Source organism: Chelmon rostratus, chromosome 8, assembly GCF_017976325.1.
Source record: "Chelmon rostratus isolate fCheRos1 chromosome 8, fCheRos1.pri, whole genome shotgun sequence".
Taxonomy (NCBI): Eukaryota; Metazoa; Chordata; class Actinopteri; order Chaetodontiformes; family Chaetodontidae; genus Chelmon; species Chelmon rostratus.
Window position 1 is genome coordinate 9,787,083 of NC_055665.1, and position 25,205 is coordinate 9,812,287.

The 25,205-nt window shown below is 42.5% G+C and overlaps 3 protein-coding genes across 7 annotated transcripts; 1 reads left to right on the forward strand and 2 right to left on the reverse strand.

Moving 5' to 3' along the window:
- Positions 1-729: 729 nt before the first annotated feature.
- trim35-28 (tripartite motif containing 35-28) lies at positions 730-4,630 on the reverse strand. Its single transcript, XM_041941995.1, has 6 exons — positions 3,989-4,630; positions 3,179-3,274; positions 2,811-3,041; positions 2,656-2,678; positions 2,299-2,417; positions 730-1,373 (listed from the first exon to the last, which is right to left on the reverse strand). The coding sequence occupies exons 1-6, from the start codon at positions 4,409-4,411 to the stop codon at positions 838-840; spliced, it is 1,428 nt and encodes a 475-aa protein (XP_041797929.1). The 5' UTR covers positions 4,412-4,630; the 3' UTR covers positions 730-837.
- Positions 4,631-13,725: 9,095 nt separating this feature from the next.
- On the forward strand, positions 13,726-18,558 carry cxcr3.1 (chemokine (C-X-C motif) receptor 3, tandem duplicate 1). 2 transcript variants are annotated; one of them, XM_041942032.1, is made up of 3 exons: positions 13,726-13,798; positions 14,569-14,970; positions 15,081-18,558. In XM_041942032.1, exons 2-3 carry the CDS (start codon positions 14,575-14,577, stop codon positions 15,816-15,818), a joined length of 1,134 nt encoding a protein of 377 aa, XP_041797966.1. In that variant the 5' UTR covers positions 13,726-13,798; positions 14,569-14,574; the 3' UTR covers positions 15,819-18,558. The 2 variants fall into 2 exon arrangements, with proteins under 2 accessions (XP_041797966.1, XP_041797965.1); XM_041942031.1 differs by lacking the exon at positions 13,726-13,798 and having other exon boundaries at positions 14,024-14,970.
- On the reverse strand, positions 16,148-23,376 carry LOC121610093 (C-X-C chemokine receptor type 3-like). 4 transcript variants are annotated; one of them, XM_041942025.1, is made up of 3 exons: positions 22,902-23,376; positions 22,023-22,235; positions 16,148-21,696 (listed from the first exon to the last, which is right to left on the reverse strand). In XM_041942025.1, the coding sequence occupies exons 2-3, from the start codon at positions 22,164-22,166 to the stop codon at positions 20,956-20,958; spliced, it is 885 nt and encodes a 294-aa protein (XP_041797959.1). In that variant the 5' UTR covers positions 22,167-22,235; positions 22,902-23,376; the 3' UTR covers positions 16,148-20,955. The 4 variants fall into 4 exon arrangements, with proteins under 4 accessions (XP_041797959.1, XP_041797958.1, XP_041797957.1 ...); XM_041942024.1 differs by having other exon boundaries at positions 16,149-21,696; positions 22,023-22,370; XM_041942023.1 differs by having other exon boundaries at positions 16,149-21,696; positions 22,023-22,373.
- Between the last annotated feature and the right edge of the window lie 1,829 nt (positions 23,377-25,205).

Genomic DNA, 25,205 nt, shown 5'->3' on the forward strand with positions numbered 1-25,205 from the left:
AATTCAAGCGCATTTTCCAGGCATAAATTAATTTTTTTGGTTCTCGATCAATTTAAAATAACAGCATGTAAGGGTAGCCGATAACTGCTTTCTTCAGATCACTATTAGTATCCACAAAGTGCTCGCGGGTCTTCCGAAATCACAGCACTAATAAGACAAGAAAATGCAACATAAGCCAAACACAGCATCAACATCAGCCATGCTGCCAGTTATTTCAGTATCATTTTACATTCTTCCAGCAAAGCTACTTCCTCCAGCTAAGGCACATATTTAAAAAAGAAAAGAAAAAAGCTGGTCTTCATCATCCTCTGCTGACTGTAAGAAGGCCTTTTATCACATCTCAGTTTTGCAATTCCATATATTCTGACGGTATTCAGAAATGTCAGCTCCAACTTGTGCATTGTGCAGCTGCAAGGCTTTCAATAACCTCTGAGGGCACATTCAACCTATCCCAGCCTTTCTTCACCAGATGTTGTTCAACGTTATACTAAAAGTTACATTTTAGACATACATTTTTGACTTTAATCCCATATGCAAAATCTTTCAAGACAGTCTCATCATTTAAATCTTTTCATAAAACTAAATTTTTGTAAATCTCATTATATTTTATGTGCCATTTAACATGTTCAACTGTATTCTGAATGTCTTCCCCAATTTATTATGCTTCCTCTCTTCTCATTGGCAGATTTTAATCTCTTTTAATCTTATACATAGATTTTGAATTCATCCTTGTTTTGACCGGTAAAGTGTTGATGAGCTTTTCAAAAAAGCATTTTATCTGAAAAAGGTTATTCTTATTTTCAATCAACAACCATCCTTCTGCAGTATTCTGGCCCATCATGAGGTGTGGACAGCCATTTTTCCTGGAGCCAGAATCATTGGTGTGCTATGGAGCCCAGGGCCAAAAATAGGAAACATCTTCTCTTCAAACTTGTGTGTTAAAGTGATCAGGTGCTTTGCTGTTCCCCCATCCCAAAATGACACCTCTCCGTTATCTATATTTAGCTTGATGCGGATCCTCTCGGGACGCTGCTGCACCTGCAGCTCTGTACGTTCAGGTGTTAAGACAGAGTACACCCCTTTGCTCAGTCCTATGGACCACACACCACGGTTCGTAGAGACCGTGAACTTCTTTTTACGGGCCACTGACTCTTTGCACACTCCCACAATCCATTTGGGGTTGTCACCGACAATGACATCCCATCTGTGTTTCCCAGAGGTGTAGCCTTCAGCACCCAGGACAAAGATGCAGGGATCAAAGCGCTCCGGGTTGTCGGGGGCGGTCAGCCGCTCTGAGCTTTCCTTCACACTGGTCAGGTCAGCATTCAAGCACAGCCACGGAGAGGCCGTGTTTGGGTTCAACACCACAGGATCTGCACACAGAAAGAGATGTGAGACACAACTGTATATTGATAACATTTGTTGAATACATCTTATCTTACTGACAAAGAATTTCAAGTCACCCACAATGCTTATAGGTGGAAGAATGCTGGTATTTTGTGACAACATTCAAGCCAGTGTTTGCCCAGACCACTTTTTTGTGTGTCCAAATCAATATCAAACATGTGGAACAAACAAACACAAACAGGTCCAACTCTGGTAAAGACACTCAGTCCTTAAAACCACAGGGCCCTCCCAACTCCCACAGATCACGAACCACAATGTGGCTGGTATTCATGTTGTGAGTCTGTGTGTGTGTGTGTCATCATGACAAAATGTGGTCCTGGAGACACCTACTGTAGCAGGAACTACCACAGATGTGGCTTTGCCACAGATGTAGTTTGCCAGGTGTTTATATGTCTGTTTGTCTAAGATGCAGTCTCAACGCTGTACAGTTGTACTGTTGAGGTCAAAATGAAGGCTGAGTTAGAAGATTGTTGTAGTCCAATCAAGGGCACCAGAAGTAAGGGGCCATTGGTCCCCCCTGACTTTAAACCTCTGGCCCACATTCGTTTTATGTTGCAGATCACATCCCAGTTTAAATCTTACCCATTAAGATATTATAACTTGAGACCATGTTGTGGTGGGATTACACCACCCGGGACGTCAAACTGGTGCTTGTATGGTGCAGCACAACACAACAGAAGTGAGTTTGGTGAAACAGGTGAACTGTGCTAGATTTATTCAATATGCCCAACCATCCTCGCATGGTGGACACATGTTTGCAGAAGCCAAAGTCAAGCATGTAAACATTAATTTCCAGTGGGATCAAACTGTACAATGTGCTTTTATTACCAGCTGTGACAGCTTAGCTGGTATTGTGTGACCCCAGCCCAAGATGGTCTCTAGTTTACTTACTGTATTTGACATGGGCCTGCATCTTCTTCCAGATATTGAAGCTCAAAGCACCAACATGCCTTCCCATATTCAAAAGAGAGTCATCAGAGAGACGAGGGTCTTCACGAGTCCACTGGGCTCTAGAGCAAAGGTGGCGGGAAGATGGTGAAGTTAACAACAGTCGCAGAAACCTGGACAAAAGTGTGTTAACTATTCTCTGACTATGACAATATGTATTTGAAATATCCAACAATCATGTAAATATATGGTAAATATTTGGTGAAATGTACTTCCTTGTCTATGTTGCGATGGGTATTTACACTTACAGATTTAGAAACTGCACAGCATACAACACGGTGAGTTTTTGCAGTTACTTACTGTCTTTTTAAATTCTGGAAATTCTAAAATATAACAGAGAGTAATTGAAGATTAGTTCAGTGGAGAAAAAGTCTTGAAAACGCATAAACATCAGACACAAAACATTGTACAGTCTTATAACTGTCATTAGTCCAGGAAGAGCTGCCTTCTCTTACCCGCAGGAGGGGCAGATCCTCATTGCCCATCTCTTTCTTCAGAGTCTCAATGAGCTTATTCAGGTCGGCTACGTCCGTCTTTGTGGTGGCAATCAGCTCCTGTATGGCAGCAATCTTCTGCTCCTCCTCGGTAGCCAGAGCATTGAGACGCAGAGCTTCTTCTTTGACAAGCGCCTCGTGAAGCCTCTGAAACTCTTCCTTGATCTGCTTCTCCGCCTGCTCAGCTTGCCACTGCGTTAAGCCACAGAACAGAGTTTCCTCGTGGTATGTGTATGTTTGAAATAAAATCTGTGCCGTCTATGGTGCGTTGTGTGTCTTGTGTGGAAGGTTCTTGCTGTTGGATGAACAACGTGAGACAGTAACTTTACCTTGATGTGTTTCACTGCTTCTGCCAGTTTATGCGTCATTTTCTTGTGTGACTCCACCTTCTTTTCAAAAATCTGGACTTTGTAGCCCAGCTCCCTCTGCAGGGTGAAAAAGCAGCATGTGAGGTAACCAAACTGAGCCGTCATTAACACTATTAAACACTCCTGTGCTTTTCCTGCTATGACAAAAACATCCGCTGTATCAAGCCTAGAAGTCACTGCCAATATCAATTTTGTAGCTACAACACTCCTATAAAAACATGTAGGAACCATGCAGTATTTCTGTAGTTAATACAATCTAACTCATGACATCAGGGGTCCCAGTGCAGCTGGCCTGCAATGACCCAAGATGTGGTATTTCACTGTGGTAGTGAAGTGGAAGGAAAACAGTGTGAAAGGCGGCAAGGAGAGAAAACGAAAGCAAAAAAGGTCTAAAGAGAAACCAGAGGGGAGGCCACACTGGCAAATCAGCAGTAACTGCAGCTATGAGCTCAACACGGAGAACACGAATCAGAGTATTAGAACTGGTGGTAGGGGGTGAAATTTGGTGCATTTTAAAAGAGGGTCTCATGTTAGGATTTCATATGTAATTCACATCTAGAAGAAATTACATGTTGAAAACAGTTTGGGGTGGACCTATGGTCATGTACAGACTCACTGGTTGGTACTTCAGTCGAAAAAGCTGAAATGAAGTTGTTCTCTTCTTTCCTGGTGTTTAACTGAGGCTGTGTGCCATCAAGGAAAACGTGTCTCTGTTAAAGGACTACACATTCTGGCGCAGCACCAGGTGGGTGACAGGTCAGAGCACCGTACCTTACATATTGGCGCTCCATCCTGCAGAGACCACAGCCTGTGTGTGTTGTGTAGAGTGACACAGTCCACACACACCGGCTCCTCGTCCTTCTCACAGTAGAGACTCAGCGGCTTCAGGTGCAGGTTACAGGCGTCCCCACTGGTCGGTTTCTGGTTCGGCCACCAGTCTGGATGTTTGAGGAAGGTCTCACAGGCGTCGCGGAGCGCACGGTTGGAGATATCCTGCCCTTTCTCAAACACCTCCCTGCACAAGGGGCAAGCCCGCTTGTACTGCATACTTCTCTGCAGACACTCCCGACAGAAGCTGTGGGTACAGGGCAGCAGCACGGGGTCCTTGAAGATGCCCTGACACACAACGCAGGTCAGGTCCTGCTGGAGGGCCAAAGGCTCCTCCGACATGTCTTCATCCACACTGTCAGCCATGGCTTCACGCGCTCTCTTCTGTTTACTTTCGCTTTTGACAAAACCGAAAAGCGACGACTGTCCACAATGCCTCGCTCTGTTTGATATGTCAAAGCGTCACTTGCTTACTTTCGCTAACAAAACACGAAAAAAACAAAACAGGACAGATTTAAAGTACAAAATACGCGAACTGTACGATCCTAGGACACAGCCGCTGAGTTTCCGTCACGCAGACTTCTCTTCCGCGTCTAAGTGTTGCAACAAAACTGATCCGGGTTTGTACAACTCCGCCCTCTGGTGGACCCGGAGGCTGTAACAGCAGTTATTATAATCGCTTGTTCCTGCGGAGGTGAGCGCACATCTACACTTGTCTGCACACACGTACAAGAGAGGGTGTTAAAATGAATTCAAACCTTTATTTAAACTCGAAAACATTTACAATGGCGAGTGATAATGATGAATGACATAAAGCTCTAGACGGGCTATAGGAGTTACAGCCCTCCTGCTTAGAGACACTTTTACCCTCCACATACATTTCACATTTAATTCACAGGCTGTCTTTTCGTGCAGTACATTTTATTTTATTTTTTAATTTGTGGGATTTTTTTCTCAGTTTGTATATCCTGGTCCATCTCTCAGCTGTAGGTGGAATTATAAACAAACATGGCTCTGAACTTACCAGTATAGTTTATGCCAGCGATGGAAGGACCATGCAGCTTGTGTTCCTGCTGGTCTCAGATAACTCAGCAGTTGCTATATCATTATGCTGTATCACAAGTATAATGATAAAGCACAGCACAGTGAATGAAGGCACCAACTGCTTTCACTAACCAGGTTTCTTGAAGATTCACCAGGTGAGGTTGACTTGTGTTAGCTATTTTTATTTGTCTTGCAGCTCATCTAATAAAGAATTTCTTCATTTAGGACAGAATGCATTAGTTTGCCTGTTTTTTTAAAGACAGCATTGTTGGGGTTTTTTCATGGCTGCTTTACTTGCAAGTGAAGGATCAAAAGCTTTCTGTTATCAGCATCTCACTCCTGCTTGCAGTGGCTGCTGTCGATATGAGCCAATTAACTGCCGATACACCGTAAATTGTTAAACCTTCATGCATTACTTGGCACACAAAAATTGAAGCATATTTTGATTTTTGTGGCTGTATATCCTCTTTAAAACAAACAAACCAAAAAAAAACTAATCATCTCATTGACTGGTCCACATAGCTTTTGTGAAGTTTAGTCATTCAGAGGCCCCTTTCTTCAACAGAGCTGGGGGTGCACGCTCCAGCAGATGGAGCCACGGTGACATTTTGTGACATTGTGACTAATGTGACCACCTGTTACCCTGCAAGAACCAAACTGCTACAACAAAAACCACATTCAAGGTTACCATCACATCAGGTGTGAGATGCATGCTGTTGGTTTGAGTCTGTCCTTTTAAACAGTCTTTGCAGCCATGTAAATCTTGCACCATTAGTGCATGCTCAGATAAATGCATGTTCATTACCTTGGTGATGGCTACCTGAAGTCATTGGGTGGGTATGACAGAGGCTGTTGACCTTCTGTCTTTGTAAATAGTGTAATAAACTCAGACTCAGCCTAAAATACTGGACAGTAAGAAAATATGATTCTATATTTATTCCTTTTTGAGTTTATTAGCCTCTCTAATCAAAGTCTACATCTTGCATGGTACTCATGCAAAGTATCTATAGACTTTGATGTCACTCTGATAATAGGATAAGGCTTTTCAGTGGTGCAGCTCCAATGTGCAGCAATAACACCAGATTCTATCAAGTGTGATTTGAAAATGAATTCATCCTTATCACAAAGCAGTGAACTCTGCACACTATTAGCAAGAAATGTATGAAACAAGCTTAATTTCAGTCATTTCATCCTTGTCGCCTTATGCTTCTTCATATAAAGCAAAAATCACTCAGTATTTTTGTTCACCATGTTTGATAAACTCTGCATGCTACTCTGCTAAAATAAAAAAGGCGGTGATATGGTTAATGAACTCACAGCAGCAAATGTCACACAGGAAATCCACAAGGGTGCTGAGGGTGCTCTTTATAGAGTTTAAGTTGCACAAATCTGTTTATGTGCGAGCCTGGTCCTCCTTTGGGGCTTTACAGCAGGGGATGTTTTGTGTTCTTAATGTGGGTGTTGTACCTTTAAGCAAACGCTTCACAAGTAAACTGCGACTGACACTTCTGCTTCATGTCAATTGAAGAAATGTTTTCATTACATAATGTAAAAAAAAACAAAAAATGAGTGTGATAGCACATAAAGCAATCAGGTGTGTGTCAAGACCAGCTCCCTGACCAAACCAAATCCCCCCATCACATGCACAGATATCAGTGTCGGGCAAATTCTTGACAATGGGACACATTTAAACAAAACAAACAAACAAAAAATGTATCTTTGATATGAGGCTAATGTGACACAAAACCAAAGTGATCTCAACAAAATGTGCAATACCTCAACAGGAGGTGCAACGCTGAGGTGCTCTTGAGCAAGAAAAGCACCCAAATGGACATCTTAAACCAAAATCCATGTTGTCAAATGGGTGATTTGAGAACTGAAACCTTGCATCTCTGCATAGGGCCTGCATGTATTTGGCTTCTGAGCTTGTGGCACACTAACCTACAATGTAGTGACAGCACCAGTATTAGTAAAAACCAGATGCTGCAAAGGGAAGGAAGGGTTCAAACTGAAAAAATGTTTCTCCAAGCGCTCAAACGGCAGTGAAAGGAAAATCTTCTCCATGTTCTTTGATATTACTGTCTTTTTATTGTCATTCATCAGTATTAAAATTCATTCATTTTTCTTATCTCAACACCATCATTACAGAAAGTTGAAGGCAATGGACTACTAAACTGTGTTGAATTAGTACCCTGACTAAATCTAGCTGTTTAAAATAATTACTTAGCAACATGATGAGCACTATAGTACAAGATTATAGGAATTAAAACTAGCACGTGTTTTTTTTTCTTCTTTCAGTTCCTCCATGACACGTTTTCATAGTTTCACGGTTTAAGACATATCCTTAAACTTGGGTCACACTTTTTTCTTGCGAAAAACAAGCCGACTTTTACTTTATCTCACCTTATTCAAATTCCTAACAATTAATTGTTAACAATTCATTCTTAACACCTTATTCAAATTCTCAACTACGAAAGCTGTGCAGTGTTGTAAGCATACTGAGGAGGAGAAATGTTGATCAGTCACACAGATAGAGATGGAGGAGATGCAACATAAAGACCTTTTTCCTGTCAAGCACTTACTTAGTCAGGAAGAGGAAGGTCTATTATAATTGATTTTATCTAGTTTTGAAGACCAACCAAGCACACCTCTCATTCACACCTACGGACAATTTAGAATCATCAATTAACCTCAGCTTGTTTTTGGACTGTGGGAGGACGCTGGAGAAAACCCACACTACACGGGGAGAACATGCAAACTCCACACACAGAGATCCCAGGCATCCTTACCAGGACGCGAACCGGGGATCTTCTAGCTGTGAGGCGATGCTGCTACCCACCGTGCACTCCAATTTTAACTCCCAAAGACAAAAAAAATCTCACAAGCAGCCACACAGCTGCTGCGCATGCCTCTGCAGTTTTGGAATTCAACCCAAATGTGTAGAGTATTTTGTAGATATCAAAATGAAACCATACACTTCAAAACCACAATGAGGCTATCAGCATTTCCATACTTAGTTTATGCTTTCAAGTAATAAATCATCTTCCTACAAACATCTGGAAACTGTAATGTCACATGAGATTTTTGAGTTTAACCCTCTCAGTTCAACACACTGCATCTCACAGCTTAACCATACACTGAAACATCAGGCATGCTGTTTCCATTTCATGCAAAACGATTGGTGTAAATGACAATTCAGCAAGTTTTTGTTTTTTTTTTCTGGTCGTGGGCCACCAGTTCGACTTTGACTGGCCAGATGTTAGCACTTCCATCATCATCTCTCAGCAAAAGAAGTGCACGCTGCAAAACAGAAGAGGACATGAAGGTGTGAAAATAACAGGAAAACACTGCTAACCTTGTACTGGAGGTGGGGGAGGCAGACAGTTAAAAACCCTATGCTGCTGCAGGTGTCATATTTGCATGGCGGGGTGCATATGTATGAGCAATACCAAGAAAGAAAAAAAAAAAGGTGTGAAAAACTCTTGAGGTTTTTGGAGAAGATTGCTGATAATCTGAAATGGTTGGAGAGATTTTACACTGATAAGAAATATATAAATAGTATCAGGACTTTGATGAGGTTATTACAATTGCACTCTGGAATTACATTTACATTCAATATTATTTCCCGAAATGCATTGTGTATATCCTGGAGGTCAAATTCACATGTTGACTGCATTTGCACCCTCATAACATTTACAAAGCTGATTTTGTACGTTTTCTAAATCCAGCATTGTTTACATCCATGTTTACTAGGTTGCAGTCTTCTTCGTCCCTGCATTGTTAGCACATTGCTACATACCTTGAACTGTTACCGACACTTTTGGTAGGACAGTACGACACTTCACCTGCACACACACAGGATCCCTTTAATATAAAACCAAAGAGCTGAAGTTTATTAATTGTTTGCATTAACTCTGATTAGACAGTATAGTTCAGTATGTCATGGTGTGTTTGCATGTCAGTCCTGTTCCAATACATCCCTGTACTAATACTAATCCCTGTGTGTGTGTGTGTGTGTGTGTGTGTGTGTGTGTGTGTGTGTGTGTGTGTCCTAATGAATGTGTGAACAAGGAGCGGGTGTGTCCCTTGTGTGGTCTGATTGCCTCGCCTGGTCAAGGGGCGGATCCCCCTTTGTGACGTGTTTGAAGGGATGGTAGGTAGGATTTGATGAAGTGTCTCCAGAAATGGTCGGACAATATCTGTGTTTGATGCCACCGTTGTCGACTGAGGAGATCAGAGTCAAGGTATGATGCTAGAGGGAGTGATGCATCGCGTCGTCCCATGATGAGAAGGTTTGGGGTGACCGGGTCAATATCTGTGATGTCTGAGGATACATAACCGAGTGGTTTTGGAGGATGCCTTCGATCTCAATCAATACTGTTCTTAGAACCTCTTCAGTAACCATTTGTGCAACATTGGTTATTTTCAGAGCGTTCTTAACTGAGCGTATTTCTCGCTCCCAGGTACCACCAAAGTGTGGTGAGTGTGGAGGATTGAAAAGGAAGTTAATTTTCCTTGTAGCCAGCACTTACTTGAGAGTGGGAGAAAGGTTGGTGAAGGCTTCTTGCAATTCTTTGCTTCCTCCTTTGAAATTGGTCCCTTGATCACATAATATCTCACTTGGTGTTCCTCTCCGAGAGGTGAATCGACGAAGAGCCATGAGAAAAGAGTGTGTGTCCATGTTATTGAGAAGGTCAAGATGTACACATTGTGTTGTGAGACATTTGAATATTATACCCCATCTCTTCTCAGATCGGCGACCAATCGAGACATGGTATGGTCCAAAACAGTCAATTCCAGTGGAGTAGAATGGAGGTTTGAATAACCTCAGCCGGGCAGCAGGCAAATCTGCCATCTTTGGGATGATGGGTTTTGCTCTCCATTTTTGACATGAAACACAGTTACGCTGATGTCAGCGCACAGCCTCTCATCCTCTCAGGATCCATTCAATCCAATTGATCCATCTGTTTGGGCTGAACATGTCTTGCAAGGATTTTCCTCGAGTAACATCGTCAGCAGGGTTGTTGCTAGAGTCCACATATCTCCAGTTTTGACAGTTTGTGAGGGTTTGGATTTCTGCAACTCTTGCTCCTACAAATACTTTAAAGCAGCAAGAGTCTGCCTGAATTCAGTGGAGTACAGTTGTGGAATCACTCCAAAGTGTTGTGCCTTGGATTAGCAAAGTCAGTTCATTTCTGATCACATCACAAAGGAAGGCACCAGATAGTGCGGCACATAACTCCAACTCTTGGGACTGACAGCTGTCGTTTTGGGGAAACACGTGAGCGAGCCAATATGAAACTCAGCTCTACTCGTCCTTGGTCATCTTCTGATCTCAAATTTGCAACAGTGCCATTATCATGCTCAGAAGCATCACGAAAGATATGGATTTCTTTGGCTGAAGTGGGAGCATGCATTAATGTGGAGGTGTAACAGCGAGATAAAGTGATTTGAGGAAGATATTCAAGTTCTCCTTCCCAGGATTTCCAGACTGTTAGAAGGTCATGTGGCAGCAGAGGGTCATCCCATTCCCTCTTTTCTCCATAGCTGTTGGACCAGGACTTTTGTATGAGTGGTGAAAGGCAGAAGGTAGCCTAGTGAGTCATACAGACGAGCAAGGACACTATATATGTACCGCATTGTGATTTGTAGTTTAGAGTGTTTGTATTTGTACTTGAAGAGATCACGTTTGCATAGTAATCCTAGGGTGCGTTCTTGGGTCTCACTTCGGTCTTCTGAAAGCCAGAGTTCACAGCTCTCAGACCTTGCTTCAGGGGGTAAATGGTCGATGACAGAGGGATAATTGCTGGCCCATTGACAGATGTCAAAGCCTCCTGTTGAAAGGTTAGCTCTCAGTTTGTCAAGGAGTGTTTGAGCAGCAACAGCAGAGGGAAAGCTTTGCAAACAGTTATCCACATAGAAGCTCTGAGTTACTGAATGCTGCACATCTTTATCGGGCTGGTGGTCTTTCACATGTTTCTGCAGAGCATATGTGGCACAACAGGGGCTACAAGTAGTACCAAAAGGAAGGACCTGCCATCGGTACACTGAAGGGGGGACCTCTCTGTTCATGTTACACCACAGGAATCAAAGAAGGGGCTTGTCTTGAGGAAGAAGACGGATCTGGTGAAACATGCTTTTAATGTCACCACTTATTGCTACAGCATGTTGCCTGAAGCGCAGCAACACACCAAGCAGTACTGGCCCAAGGATTGGTCCTGGTAAAAGGTACTTGTTAAGGAATTGTCCTTGGAAAGTGGGAGAGCAATCGAATACGATGCAATCTTGATTGTTATGGGTTATCATGTGATGAGGGATGTACCAAGCCTCTTTGCTGTTCTGTACGTCTTCAGGGGTTAGCTTGGTCACATAACCAGCCTGCTCCAGTGTCAAGATCTGATCATTGTAGGATTTTGCTCTGTCAGGGTCCTTGGATAATCGCGATTCTGTGTTTCGAAGTCTTGACATTACAGCAGACTGAGGAATGTTCAAGAGAGGAGAATTTGCTAGCCTAAGAAGTGGAGTAGCATGGCGAATGATATCATTGACTTGGACTCTTGTCTTGGCCTGTTCAAGAAGCTCCAAAGCTTCATCTGATACTGCATCTCATCCTCTCTGGTCAGGTTTGGAAAGGAAGGAGCTTCACATTTGTAGACATGTGTCCTGCCAGAGGGTGCCGAAGGTCCCTGTTCCTGCTGATAATGAGAGATGGAGGACTGTGGCCTTGAAGGTGAAGACTGCCTCTGTTGAGAGGAGAAGGAAACTAGAGGCTGAGCAGGATTTATCACTGGAGGATTCAAAGGCTGAGCACTCTGATTTTGTAGGTGAGCCTGTGGTGATGCTGCAGGAACAGTGTAAGGTAACTAATCTGGAGAAAGGATTGGCCTGGGAAGACCAACCGAAGGAACTGCATCATCAAGAATTGACAGGTTAGATAACTGCGGAATGGCAGCAGAGATGCTGCCATTCCACAGTCCGCAGAGGGTGGACATGAGGCTGACTTAGATTGGTAATGTGATTTAATACTGGGCATATCAGGTTGGAGCGTAGCAGAAACTGCTGGCAGGTTACTCACAGGTGGTTTCTTCCTTGTAGATGACCCAGTTTTGGATGAGGATTTGGAGGAAGAGGATTCGGGAGTACAGGATCTATTCATAAAACGCTGAATACCCCGCATTGTGACCAAAAGTTGCTTCATAATTTCAGTCTGATTTGTAGGAACAGGACCAGCACAGTCAATCATATATTCCTCTTCATTACTGTCACTGTCAGGCTCATGTGTTTGTTCCTCTTGTGTGCAATCCTCTTGTCCAGCTTGCAATCCATGTGTGTCATTTACAGGATGTGTGCATTCTGTTTGGCATTCAGCACCTTTGGTTCTAGGATATTCAACTTCATAATCTTGGAGACGAAGAGGGGATCGTGTTTCACGCCCAGAACGTCGAAGGGTCTCATCTGGCTTTAAATCCATGATAATAATCCCCTCCGGCTTGAAGGACCATGTTAAGGAGGAGGAGGGTTCAGGGAAAAATTATTATCATCATGGGGCATTGGTAAGGATGCATGAGCCAGGAGAAGTGCTTATAGTCAAGAATATGTTGATTTATTTTCAAGTCTTCAGTTGACACACAACAACAAAAAACACACATGGACCAATGTCTCTGAAACAAAGCAAACCAAGGATTAGAAATTATCAAGTGCATTCAACTTCTCTTAAATAAAGATAATGATAAATAAAAATCAAATTTAACTTCATGAAAATGCTAAAATGTGCAAAAACCAGCCCTTACCTGTGCTACTGTCCTGTGAAATGGTGAAAGACTGAATGAATGGGTGAGCAGGACTTAAATAGGGCGTGCACAGGTGAATGAGGTGAGAGGCAACCAATGAGTGAAGAAGAAAGGGAGGGAAGTGAGGTAAAGGAAGTGAGGTGAGCTAAACAGGGTGGGGAGACATGAGAAATAAGAGTATTTACTACATATCTGTTCAAATGGCGTGATGCTGGGTGGCCTGTACTGTAGTTCAAGAGGAAGTTGAGCGTTTCTGGAAAACAAAAGTGAAGTGAACCTGAAAGTAAAGCTTCCTACACACCACTGTCCAGACCAAAATAAATGCCTATGTTCTTGAGGTTGCCAGCGACACTGACACGACAATGAAAATAGGTTTGTCACACACATCTGCACACAACCTATTCTAGAAAGTCATTCAGCAGTATTTCTTTTCAACACCAACAGATTCTGAAACACAGTATGCAAAATAAATGAAACTGACAAGGGCTTCCATATTCAGTCATCGTAAATTCAAAGAAATGTGATTCAACAGTTTCTTTGAAAAGTCTACCGGCCTACTCACACAATGTGACATCTTACAGCCCTTTTATCAATCAATCAATCAATCAATCAATCAATCAATCAATCAATCAATCAATCAATCAATCAATTAATATTAATAAATTAATAAATAAGCCAATGTCTGTTTTAGCTTTGGTTGCAGACCTCTGAATAACCGACCAGATCTCTGATTTGTTCAGTCTTTGCCATCTCCTCATTGTGAAAGGCCTTTTCACACCTCATGCAGGTGGGAGGTTTTTTTTCTTCTTTTTTTTTTTGTCCTGTCGTGTCTCTCGGTTTCCTCTGCAGTCGCTCTACAGATGCTGTTATTGATGAAGCTGGATTGCTAGATAAAGAACCTGCAGAGGATTTCAGTTTGGTAAGTTATGAGCCTTATTCTCTAGATGATGTGTTTTTTTATTTTTTTTGTTCAAGGTACTATTTATACGTTTTTAAGATTTTTGACAAAATCCCATCCCACAAGTAACCCAAGTGTATTGCACAAGTACAAACTTACGGTGTGATGTATTAAAACATATGATAAGCAATTTATAAACACACAAAGAACACAAATGAGGTTGGGGGGTGGGGAGTTGGAGGGTTGTCTATGCATATGTCTGAAGCGTCCATGCTTTCTACCTGATCAAGAATCTGTTGCCAAATGGTGTTAAAGTTTACGGCACAGTGTCTTGCAGCATAACAATTTTTTTTCTTGGGTCAGAGGATGCATAAGATCTCTAATCCATAGATTGAAAGTTGGAGGACATCTTTCTTTCCATTTAAGCAGAATAAGTCTCCTAGGCAGGAGCGTAGCAAAGGGTATCATGTTTTTGGTGTATTGGTTGAGACAGAGATCCTGTGGATCTGTTTTACGAATTTCATTGGTGTGTCTTGAACTGATATCTTGCTCATGTGGTCTGATTCTGCACTGTTATTTTATGTGACTGTATTGAACAGATTTGATTAAACTGTAAGAAATTTGTTTGACAAGAGATTTGATAAAAAATCTATACAATCTATACAATATATACAGAAGATTGATGGGTATCTTGAAAGCTACACAGCACCCCCACGTGGTTGAAACAGACTACACAGGTCAAATGTTCAAACCAACTAATGTATCTCCCTCTTCTTCTTCTTCTTGTACAGAGTTCAATGATGGGTCTCAGTGAGAAGGTTACATTGACTAGAGAAGACATTTTTGAAATATTTGAAAACTACTCTTATGACCCTGAAAACGGGACTATTGGCGACTACTGTTGTGAAGGGGGTGATGTATGCGACCCGAACGAGAGCATGAGTTTTGAAGCGCTGTTCATTCCAGTTCTGTACTCTTTGGCATTTGTTGTGGGCATCCTGGGGAACGGGATGCTGCTGGGAGTTCTGGTTCGGAGCAAGACCTGGAGTGTGACAGACACCTTCATCCTCCACCTGGGCGTGGCAGATGTCCTGTTGCTTTTAACACTGCCCTTTTGGGCTGCACAGTCCGCTCAAAATGATGGATGGACCTTCGGCACCCCTCTCTGCAAGATCACTGGAACTGTTTTTACGGTAAGCAGGAAAGATGCACTAAAGTCTGCATCAAAGTGCGTCGTAGTAAGTATGAGGTGGTTGCAAAAATTTTTTTTAGTTCTCGTTGACTGATCACTTTGTACCTGCAGGTCAACTTCTACTGTGGGATCTTTCTCCTGGCCTGCATCAGTCTGGACCGCTACCTGTCCATCGTCCACGCTACCCACATGTACTCCCGCAGGAAGCCCTGGGTCGTTCATTGCAGCTGCTTGGCAGTGTGGCTCCTCTCCGTGCTCCTCTCTATCCCTGACTGGATCTTTTTGAACGCTGAGATGGATGACAGACGAGAGAGAACAGAGTGTGTTCGCAACTACTTCAAGTTTGGCCCTGAGGCAGTCACTGCCTGGCGGCTGGCATCACGGCTGCTCTACCACATCGTGGGCTTCCTGCTGCCTTCAGCTGTCCTGATCTTCTGCTACTCCTGCATCCTGCGGCGCCTGCGGTGCGGCTCCCAGGGCCTCCAAAAGCAGAAGGCTTTCAGGGTCATTGTGGCTGTGGTGGTGGTGTTCTTTCTCTGCTGGACGCCATACAACATCGCACTCATCGTGGACACACTCCAATCCGACACCGACCAGGAGACCTGTGGAGTCAGAACCTCCCTGGAGAAAGCCAAGATAATTACCTCCTCCGTGGGTTACCTCCACTGCAGCCTCAATCCCATCCTGTATGCATTTGTGGGTGTGAAGTTCCGGCGTCAGCTCCTGGACATCCTGAGGTCTCTGGGCTGCAAGTTGAAGACAAGTGCCCAGTTCCAATCTGCTGTAAGCAGCCGAAGAAGCTCCGTCTGGTCTGAGTCTGCCGACACCTCCAACTCCATGGCTATCTGAGAGAGAGAAACAAACCTGAACAAGTTCACAAACTGAATTATAATGGCATACACATACAGATGAGCATACAATGTGTTTCTGTATATTTCCTGTGTTACAGAACCTCTAACAGGCTGTGCTTTCTTTGAATTTCCTGTCATTCATCATGCATTAGTACAGTGCTTCTCAATTATTTTCTGTTACGCCCCCCCTCGGAAGAAGGAAACATTTCGCCCCCCACTCTCTGCCACGACTATAAATAGTATCATTTGTCTATAAAATTGTTATAAGTACACCTCTGCATAACATAGTATCCTTATTAATTTAAAAAAAAAGAAGAAAGAAATATAGATCAACTTATGACAAAGAATAACTTTATTAACATTATTTTTTAGTCTGTAACAGAAAAGATTTAAAGTGCATCAATTTGCTTGAAATTGAAAAAGAAATGCAATCCTTGTTCAAACTATAAACATTTCTTGACCGACTTCCATTTGATACTGAAAAATAAAATTAAATAAAATCAATTCATAATAAATTCAAATTGATCAGCAACATACACTCAGGAGCAGAATATATAAAATACTTTAACCTACAAAACAAACAGCAACAAATGAATAAAACAATTTGTGCTGTTTTTTTTTTTTATCAATATGAGGAAGTCAGGATTAATGGCTACAATGAGCATGTTTTGCAGTGCACAGCTTTTCGAAGCGGGGCTTGAAGCATGATACTGCAACTCAATGCTCAGTGTTTAGCTGGGACCTGTACTTGGTCTTCAGTGCAGCAACAGCAGAGAAGCCGGTCTCACAGAGATATGATGTTGCAAAAGGAAGAAGAATGCGTATAGCCTTTTGTCCTAAGAGTGGATACTGCTTCTCTACACTCAGCCAGAATTCACTCAGTGCCTGTGATGTGAACCACAGTCTCAATATGGAGTCAGACGACATGTCAATGAACTCCTCTGCAGAGCTGAAACCAGTTGGAGCTGGTGCATTGAAAGGATCTCTCACCCAGTCATACTGGAAACTGTTTTCAGGGAAGTACTTTTTAAAGAATCCCATCAATGATGAAATATGCTGCTTGATATATGGAATCACTGAGGTGGCATCATAGTCAGTAGTGTCAACATATTCATGCAGGTTCTCAAATGAATCAGTACTTCCTTCATCAAGTCGCCTGCCCCACATTGCAAGCTTTCGGGTGAAAGAGCTGATTTTGTCTGTGACCTGAGGGAGGTGTTTATCTTTCCCTTGAAGCTGTAGATTTCGTTCATTTAGCTTTCCGAATATGTCACTCAGGTAGGCCAGTTTCGCCAGGAAGTTCTCATCACTAAATTTTTCTGCCACTTCATACTTGTGCTCATGCTCCATAAACATTCTTATCTGCTCTCTGAGCTCAAAAACTCGGGACAAGACTTTTCCTCATGACATCCACCTTGCTTCACTGAGCTCCCATCTCCTCACAGATAGCAGAGAAGACTCTTGTTTTTAGTGGCCTGGTCTTTATAAAATTAACCACACCTATAATTTCAGTCAAAACCTTATTTCATTCAGAGGTAAGGTGCCATGAGGCCGGTGCTTCTCTGTGTATAACACAGTGTGTCCACTCAGCATTAGGTGAGACCTTTTTGATGAGTGCCTGAAGTCCTTTTCTCACCCCTGCCATGGTCTGTGCACCATCACTGCAAACACCAATGCAGTTCTCCCACTTCAGCCCATTCTCAGTCAGGAAGCTGTCCAGCATTTTGAATAGCTCTTCAGCTGTGGCTCTGTCTGACATATTTACAAAAAAGTAGATCCTCACACAGGGAGTTTGTCATGTCAAAACGTACATAAGCAATAAACAAACAGTCTTCGTTGCTGTCAGTTGCTTCATCGAATTGAAATGCAAAACATTTGTCTTTGAGTTTATCTACCGGCTGTTCTTGAAGATCGTTAGCAATGTCATTTATACGTCTGGCGATAGTATCATTGGACAGAGGGATAGTTTTTATTTTTGCAGCACTTGCATCATCCAGCATGACAGAGACCATGTCCAATGCTGCAGGCAGTACCAGCTCCTCGCTATGGTGTGGGGTTTCTTGCACTGAGCAATTTGGTACGCCACTTTATATGATGCTAACAGCGCTCGCTGGTTTACTGAAGTAGCATTCACAAACCGGGATGACTGCTGGTAATATTCGGCACGTTTTCTCTGAAAAAACTCAAGAGGTTTATCACCATGATTAGGGTGTAACGTCTTTAAGTGATGCCTTAATTTATTTGGCTTCATGCTGTCCGCGGCCAACGTTTTTAGACACAAAAGACACACCGGCCTTTTCTCGTCTCCCACCGTCGTCACAGTGAAGCCAAGCGCTAAATACGCTTTGTCATATCGCCTCGTCTTTGCTTTATGGTGACATTCGTGTCTCTCATTATCTCCGTCTCTCTCCACCTTTCTTTTCATCCCTGTGAAAAAAATTTCCATGGTGTCTCTCTCTGTTCCCTGCACTTTGTATCTCCCGCTGGCACTTGAGGTCACACACCTGTACTTGTAGGCAGCAGATCTATTTTTCTTGTATAGCAGAAATATAACAATTCCCTTTTCTGACTGCAAAGCAACACTGTAACATTAACAGTGAGTATTTTTAGTATATCTCACATTCAAACTTTTAAATGACATATATTTTTTTATCACAATTCTATTGTATATTGCATTATGTTTTTTGTATATGGAATGTTCAAATACAGAATAAAACGTGATTTTCTGAACCACAAACCATCATGTTTTCAACATTACAGTACAGCAGCATGGCCAAAAGGACATTTTTTACACTAAATCTTAACATGTTATTGCTTTTAGGCGAAACAACATGCCTGGTAGTGCAGACAATTGTTCCAGTGAGCAGAGAGATATTATACATTGACATGAGGTCTTTACTGTTTCCTGTGCCTTTGCTCTGCTTATTGCATCTACACCATCTCAAAAACCAAATTTTAAATGACGTGCAAAGCAGCTTACACTGTAGGAGAGGAGCCAGCCAAGATGCCATGCTGGGGTTTATCTCCTTTGTATTATATGTTTCTTTAAATTATGTGCTTTACTTAAAAAAATCTGATGAACTGTACAGTTCGTCTTTAGTTTTTTAAGTTTTTCCTTCAGGTTTTTTGAATTGTGATCTTTATTTGTACAAGTTGTATTGTAATTATAAAAGTATACTGTGTGCACTGTAATATATGTCACAGCTCAGATTGCAGATAGACAAGTTTGAATTTTATTTTAGAATTTAATTTTAAGACAGACAGTTAGATTGTGCAACAATTATTCATTTTCTCTTTTCTTTCTGTATGTATTATGCATGTGAGACATTTTGATATATATTAAGCTTACATGTATGGCACACTCTAGAATATTCTACATATAGTTAGGATATGGTGATTACGCACAAGAACTGCAAACCCACATGTAGCGGTTTCAGTGGAAATATCTCACATCTTTTTGACAGGAAATCGAAACAAAATGATAAAGTCGCACATCCTCATCTATTCAGAAAAGTGACGGAAGGTGAGCAGACGCACAGGAAAAAAAAGCTGTGACTTGCTGACGATTAACCGCTAACACAGTTTACACGAGAGGTAAATTTGACTTAACAGGGTGGTGCCGGTGTAAAAAGAGATTATCACTTGTGTATCTACATGATAAAGAGTTCCCTCCAGAAGCAGCAGCTCAGCTGGTTTGGTCACTGCAGCAGAGAGCAAAACCAGCGACATGTTCATAAACTCTCACAGTGAAGAGCTTGGCTCGGAGCCCATTCAAACACGCCAAGCTTTGTGTGGTTTGAGGTCAACATGCGCTGGTTTCTTTTTTAATCATGGAGTGACGACACACAATGTTTTTCAGCCTTGATTTTTAGGGGAATCGATGTATCTTGACAGAAACAAAGTTTGTAGTTGCACTGATAGCAGGTTTCTTGCTTACTAAAGAAAAATACCGATTATCAAATGGACTCTATTTTAGTAAGCGGATAAGCTCTGACACAGGAAATAACAGTTCAATTTCATGCAACACTCAAACCTAATTATAACCAGCAATGCTATAAACTTGATGTGCTGCTGCTGTTGGAGTCAACCAGCATTTCTCAGATTAGACTGTCTCTCGATGAACTTCAACACCATTCTACTTGAAGCGGAAAGTCACATTTGCATGTGTTAGCTCTTGCCTTTAGCTCAGAAATCCCGTGTTCCTGGCAGGCCATAACCTGCACAGCAGCTTGGAGGTGAAACCAAAGACTTGGTGCTTCTTTCAAATAAGACTGTATCTCCTCTTCTTTCCTCCAGTTGCTACCTACACTTTTTTTTCCCCAGTCAACTGCTCTTACAAAGCATGCCACTGTTTTCTCTTCACCAAACAGACAAGTCTTTAAATGCGCAATGAAAAGGCCTCAGCACCCTTCAAGCTTTTTTTTCCCTCTCTTCCTCCTTCTCTGTCTCACCCTCTGTCACCTGACTGATGACATCACCACCTGTCTTTGTTATCCAGTGTCCTATAGTACACACATCCATGTCGCAACAATGAAGTCACAAAGAAACAAGGCTGTGGGATTCACCGCAGGGAAATTCCCTCAAGTCACTGCCATAACACTCAAGACATCCGCCTGCTCACTGCGCAATTGTGGAATTCACAGTTTTTACTGCCTGAAGATAACATGCAAAATGAGAAGTTAAACGGTTCGTGATATGTTGTCAGCCATAAAGTCATAAACTCTGTCGGACTGTTTAATGGAAGACCATAATAACACTGACAAGGATAACAGTGTGTGTTTCTTCCACTTTCAAACATTATGGCATTAGCTTTATGATGATGAAAAACTGTTCACTCACACAACAGTATTTTTGCTACATATAGAATAATAAAAAACTGTAATAATAATAATATCACACAATAAAAAATACAGATATCTACAATTAAAAAAAAAAACTCATGATTTTTTTAGCATGACAAGCTAAAGTTGTGCAACAGTGATTACAAAATAGTGTATGTCACCAGTGGCATGGCTCTGAAACCTTCACATGAGGGAGTCATGCTTTAATATAGACAGAAAATAGTCAACTACTCCTTGACCCATGACATGACTTCACACTAAACTCCCTCAGGTTATGGAGCTGGTCAGGTTTTGTCAGCACTGAGCTGGCTGCACCTGATGATCAACATTTGTCATCTGCTTCAGCTCTTCCCTCTCAGGACCCTGGTCAGACAGGACTTCCTCGCCAACACCCAACTCCCACAGCGAGCTGTCAGTTTCACCTGCAGTACAACTCAGCATGGACAGAGTACGTTTTCTGAAGTTTCCACACAGGCCAAGATAGAGCAGAGGCCTGAGGCAGGCATGAACACAGCCCAGAGCAGATGTGACCGTCAGGGCTGTTTTCAGGGAACCTTCAGGTTCCGTAGAGTTGCCTCTGAAGGTGTCCACGATGAGTGTGATGTTGTATGGCATCCAACAGAGGAAGAAGAGCCCTACGAGGGGCAGGAAGACCACGACGGACCTCTGCTTCTGGAGGCCTGTAGAGCTGCCCAGCAGCCGATGCAGGATACGGGAGCAGCAGATGATCAGGGCGATTGCAGGCAGCAGAAAGCCCAGTGTGTGGTGGATCACGCGTGACACCAGCTTCCAGTCAGTTTCTGACTGAGAGTATTTGTGAACACACGATGTTTCGTCTTGCGCTGGGTCTTTCCTGGCCACCATGAAAAACCAGTCAGGGATGGTGAGGATCAGGGAGATGAGCCAGACCAACAGGCAGCTGATGTGAGCGAGCCACGGTCTCTTCTGGGAGTACAGCTGGGTGGCGTGAACGATGGACAGGTAGCGATCCAGAATGATGCAAAAGAGCAGAAGGATCCCACAGTAGAAGTTGATCTGGGAAAAATAAAAGGAAAACTTAAACTGTGATCTAATATAAGACAGGAATTCCCGGCCATCTTTATGATTTAACTTTCACTTCTCCCCTCCTCTTGCCTTTTCCCAGAAATGCTGAGATCCGTGGAGAAATATGGATGTCAGGGGAGTATACTTGATCAATAACAGAATGAATGGCAATGACCCTGGTCTGCCAAGAGTCTTGATTAAGCAGGAACTACTGGCCTAGAGCCAAACGCACAATCCATCCAAAAACAACTTTCCCACATCTTCACTACAAAGACCTCCCAATCCTTTGCCTGGTCTACGCACCACTCAGTACTTACATTAAAAACAGCTCCACTGCTCTTGCAGAGAAAACCGCTGAAGCACCATCCACAACGTTGAGCGGCCTGTGCAGCCCAGAAGGGCAGCGTCACCAGCAGCAGGATGTCTGCGACACTCAGGTGGAGGATAAAGGTGTCTGACATACTCCACAATCGCCTCTTCTGTGCCAGGACGGCCAGGAGTAGTCCATTCCCCAGCAGACCTACAACCAACTCCACGGAGTACAGAAGCGGGATCAACACTGCTTTACTGCCCCTTGACTCAAAGTCCTCTTTATAATCATAGTTCCCGTAGTCATAGGTTTCATTATGGCGAAATAATCCGTCGAGCTCCACATCCATGTTCATCTGCTGTGGAGAGACACTGGTTAAACACAGCGGGAAAGCAACAATGCTGCTGCAGTGCCTCAGAGGCAGGATGTCAAAAAAGCACCAGCTTATAAAACTTCTCCTTCTGTGTATGTGGTCAGTCATCCCCTTGTGCAACCCAGCTGATGCTTTACAAAAGCACTCAAACTCACATGGTGCAATGTCACTACATGAGACAACAGGGCAGTGGGCTGAAACGGAAAGCACACACACACACACACACACACACACTTAGACTCAGTGACGCTGTTTCGTGCACAGTGTCTGTGTGGCATCGTCATTTTTTACCGCTGGCGGAGTAGATGTGCTAACTCGAAACCAGAAGCGCTGATTGGTGCAACGATAAGGCGCACTCCTTAGAAGCGTGCGCAGACAAATATGCATCAGCGCTCAACAGTCAGAAGGAAACAGAAAGAAATGCCTGAATATATGTAACTGTGAATCAAGTCAATTGTTATCATGGGTTATATCATAACAGTCAACAGTTTGCAATTAGATTATGTCACTTACCACAAAGGGTTTAAGCTGCAGATTTAGAGGACAGTGAACGGGACTAAATAAAGACAGTGACCTGCACGGATCCCTTCACACCGGGGTCAACAGCTTCGGGGTTATAACGATCCGTGGTTGTTTCTTTCTGAGAGGAGGACGGTCGATCTTCTGCAGCTGTCGAGCTCCCCAAAAGTTCAGGCGAAAAACGCACACACACTCTGTGCGTGTTTGCGCGCAACTTTAAGTGTCGCAAAACCTTCGCGCGTTGAAGGGTAAATCCACCAAAACAAAAACCGCCGAGATGGCAGGGCACACTGAAAAACAGCGTAAGAAAAGCTGCGCTTCACCAGCAGGAAGTTCTATAACACGGACGCACGTTGCGCACAGGCCGCCATCATCGAATTCATTTGCGGAATGAACTTACATGCACTTTAATTACTTCACCACTGGATTGTTTTGTTTCATCAAATGACATCTTTCTGCGTTTCGTCACATCTGCTGAATCTGCCAACTCACACGAAAAACCGCGTTGCCTGAGCCACATGTTTTTCAAAATAAAATTAGTAGTGAAAATTACTGTCGCGCCTACAATCACAAAGCCAAGAGAAAAAGGTTAAAAAAACAGACATTGCTCCTCGGTTTCTAGTGAGAAGCACTGGATATGAAAAAATTCCACACTCTGCATGGCCTTAGCCATTATGGTGAAAGACAGTTGCTTTATTTTGAAGGCCGTAATGTCCAACTTCCGCGTGCCTACTTTCCACGCCAGACTTGACGCAGAGAGTGCAGGACACAAAGCAGAGTCAAACAATGCGGAGCCGCTCTCCACTAAACGGCGCTGTTGTGTTTGTGTTTCCAAACTGAACAATAGATACGACGAGAGGCCTGTTACAACCCGCAGGATTATTAAGATGCATAAAATCCGTTTGTTGCTGATGTTTGTGTGTTTTTTCATCATACAGTTATCGCGATAACTCAGACACTCAGACATACTCGGACGGAAGGATGTAAACTAAAAACACAGCATGTGTTTGAGCTATGGAACATAATACATTTACACAAGGGGTGCACCTTGAGCACAAAGGGTGCTCAAGCTGCTTCACAACAGAGAAATCACATGCATGAATTCCTTCTCACACAAAAAAGACATAGAATGGACATAAAAACAGGGATAGAAAATACATGTAAAATAAGATAGAGATAAAAGCCACCTGATAAAATGTTAAAAACGACATAGAATAAGGATGAAAATAGAATAAAGAGAATGCATAACATAAGATGGAAAACACCCACTGAACGCAGCAAAAAAGTTTAAAATAGAGCACACAGAGTGCAGAAAATCAAGTAAGATGCAACATGCGCAGCAGTGCAGAGGTGCATGCTTCACTACATTTTAGAAGAAATGTTGCGCCATTTACTCCACTGCATTAATCTAACAGCTACCGTTACAAGCTACTTTTGAGGTTAAGAGTTTACATCACAAATATATGTATAATTAATAATTTTATAAAATACATTGCACTGATAAAGATTAAACTAATGGTTCCTCTTAGCAAAAATCAGCCTGTATTTGGGGCCACATGTTCTGATTCAATGTGTAATTATCAGTTTCCACCAAGGAGAGATTTCCCCTCTAGACTTCTAAGATATATACACTAATATATACTTTTGAGGCGTAAAAGGATGAAAATACAAATTTGTGCAACAGAACTTTTTTCTTCTTTCCATTAATCCTTTTGCAACTTCTTATCGTGTGACCCTTTGGAGGGGTCAGACCCCTTGGCTGGGAACCACTGGACTAAACTAACTCTCTACATAAAGTAGTTACACCTCAACTACAGTGGTTATGTGGATGCATCAGTATGAGCAATCTAATTGTGTCGCGTGATAATATATCAGTCACAGGGGCATTGCACTGCAGAATGAGTATTTTTACTTTGATATTTTGAGTAGATTTTGCAGATTACTATTCTGCACTTTCACTTTAACAGGATTTTGAATGCAGGACATTGACTTGTAATGCAGTATATTCAGATTGTTGCATTGGCACTTCTTATTTGATTTTACTTGAGTAAAAGATCTCCATTCTTTGACAGCAAGATTTACTTTTTACATTGCAGTATCACTATTTTGACTACAGAAAGTCTGATCTGTACACTACACCCTTGACTGTGGTCTTCTTCTTCTTCTTTCTTCAAACTTGAACAATTACCTCAGGTTAAACTCCACACACTTACATTCACTGGTATTTGCATTGACCATGAGAGCTGTCAGTGCAGCTGCAGGTTGCGCTGGTTAAACTTTCAGAGAAAGAGAGCCTGA

Bases quoted from the DNA above. Each gene is read 5' to 3' on its own strand.
- trim35-28 (XM_041941995.1), bottom strand. From the start codon at position 4,411: ATGGCTGACAGTGTGGATGAAGACATGTCGGAGGAGCCTTTGGCCCTC. The intron at 2,679-2,810 runs GTAAGAGAAGGC...GTTATATTTTAG, and splicing joins AGGATCTGCCCCTCCTGCGG to AATTTCCAGAATTTAAAAAG. The intron at 2,418-2,655 runs GTAAGTAACTGC...CCTTTGCTCTAG, and splicing joins TTCCAGAATTTAAAAAGACA to AGCCCAGTGGACTCGTGAAG.
- cxcr3.1 (XM_041942031.1), top strand. From the start codon at position 14,536: ATGTATCTCCCTCTTCTTCTTCTTCTTGTACAGAGTTCAATGATGGGT. The intron at 14,971-15,080 runs GTAAGCAGGAAA...TTGTACCTGCAG, and splicing joins TCACTGGAACTGTTTTTACG to GTCAACTTCTACTGTGGGAT.
- LOC121610093 (XM_041942022.1), bottom strand. From the start codon at position 22,496: ATGACTGACCACATACACAGAAGGAGAAGTTTTATAAGCTGGTGCTTT. The intron at 21,697-22,022 runs GTAAGTACTGAG...TATTTTTCCCAG, and splicing joins GCAGTGGAGCTGTTTTTAAT to ATCAACTTCTACTGTGGGAT.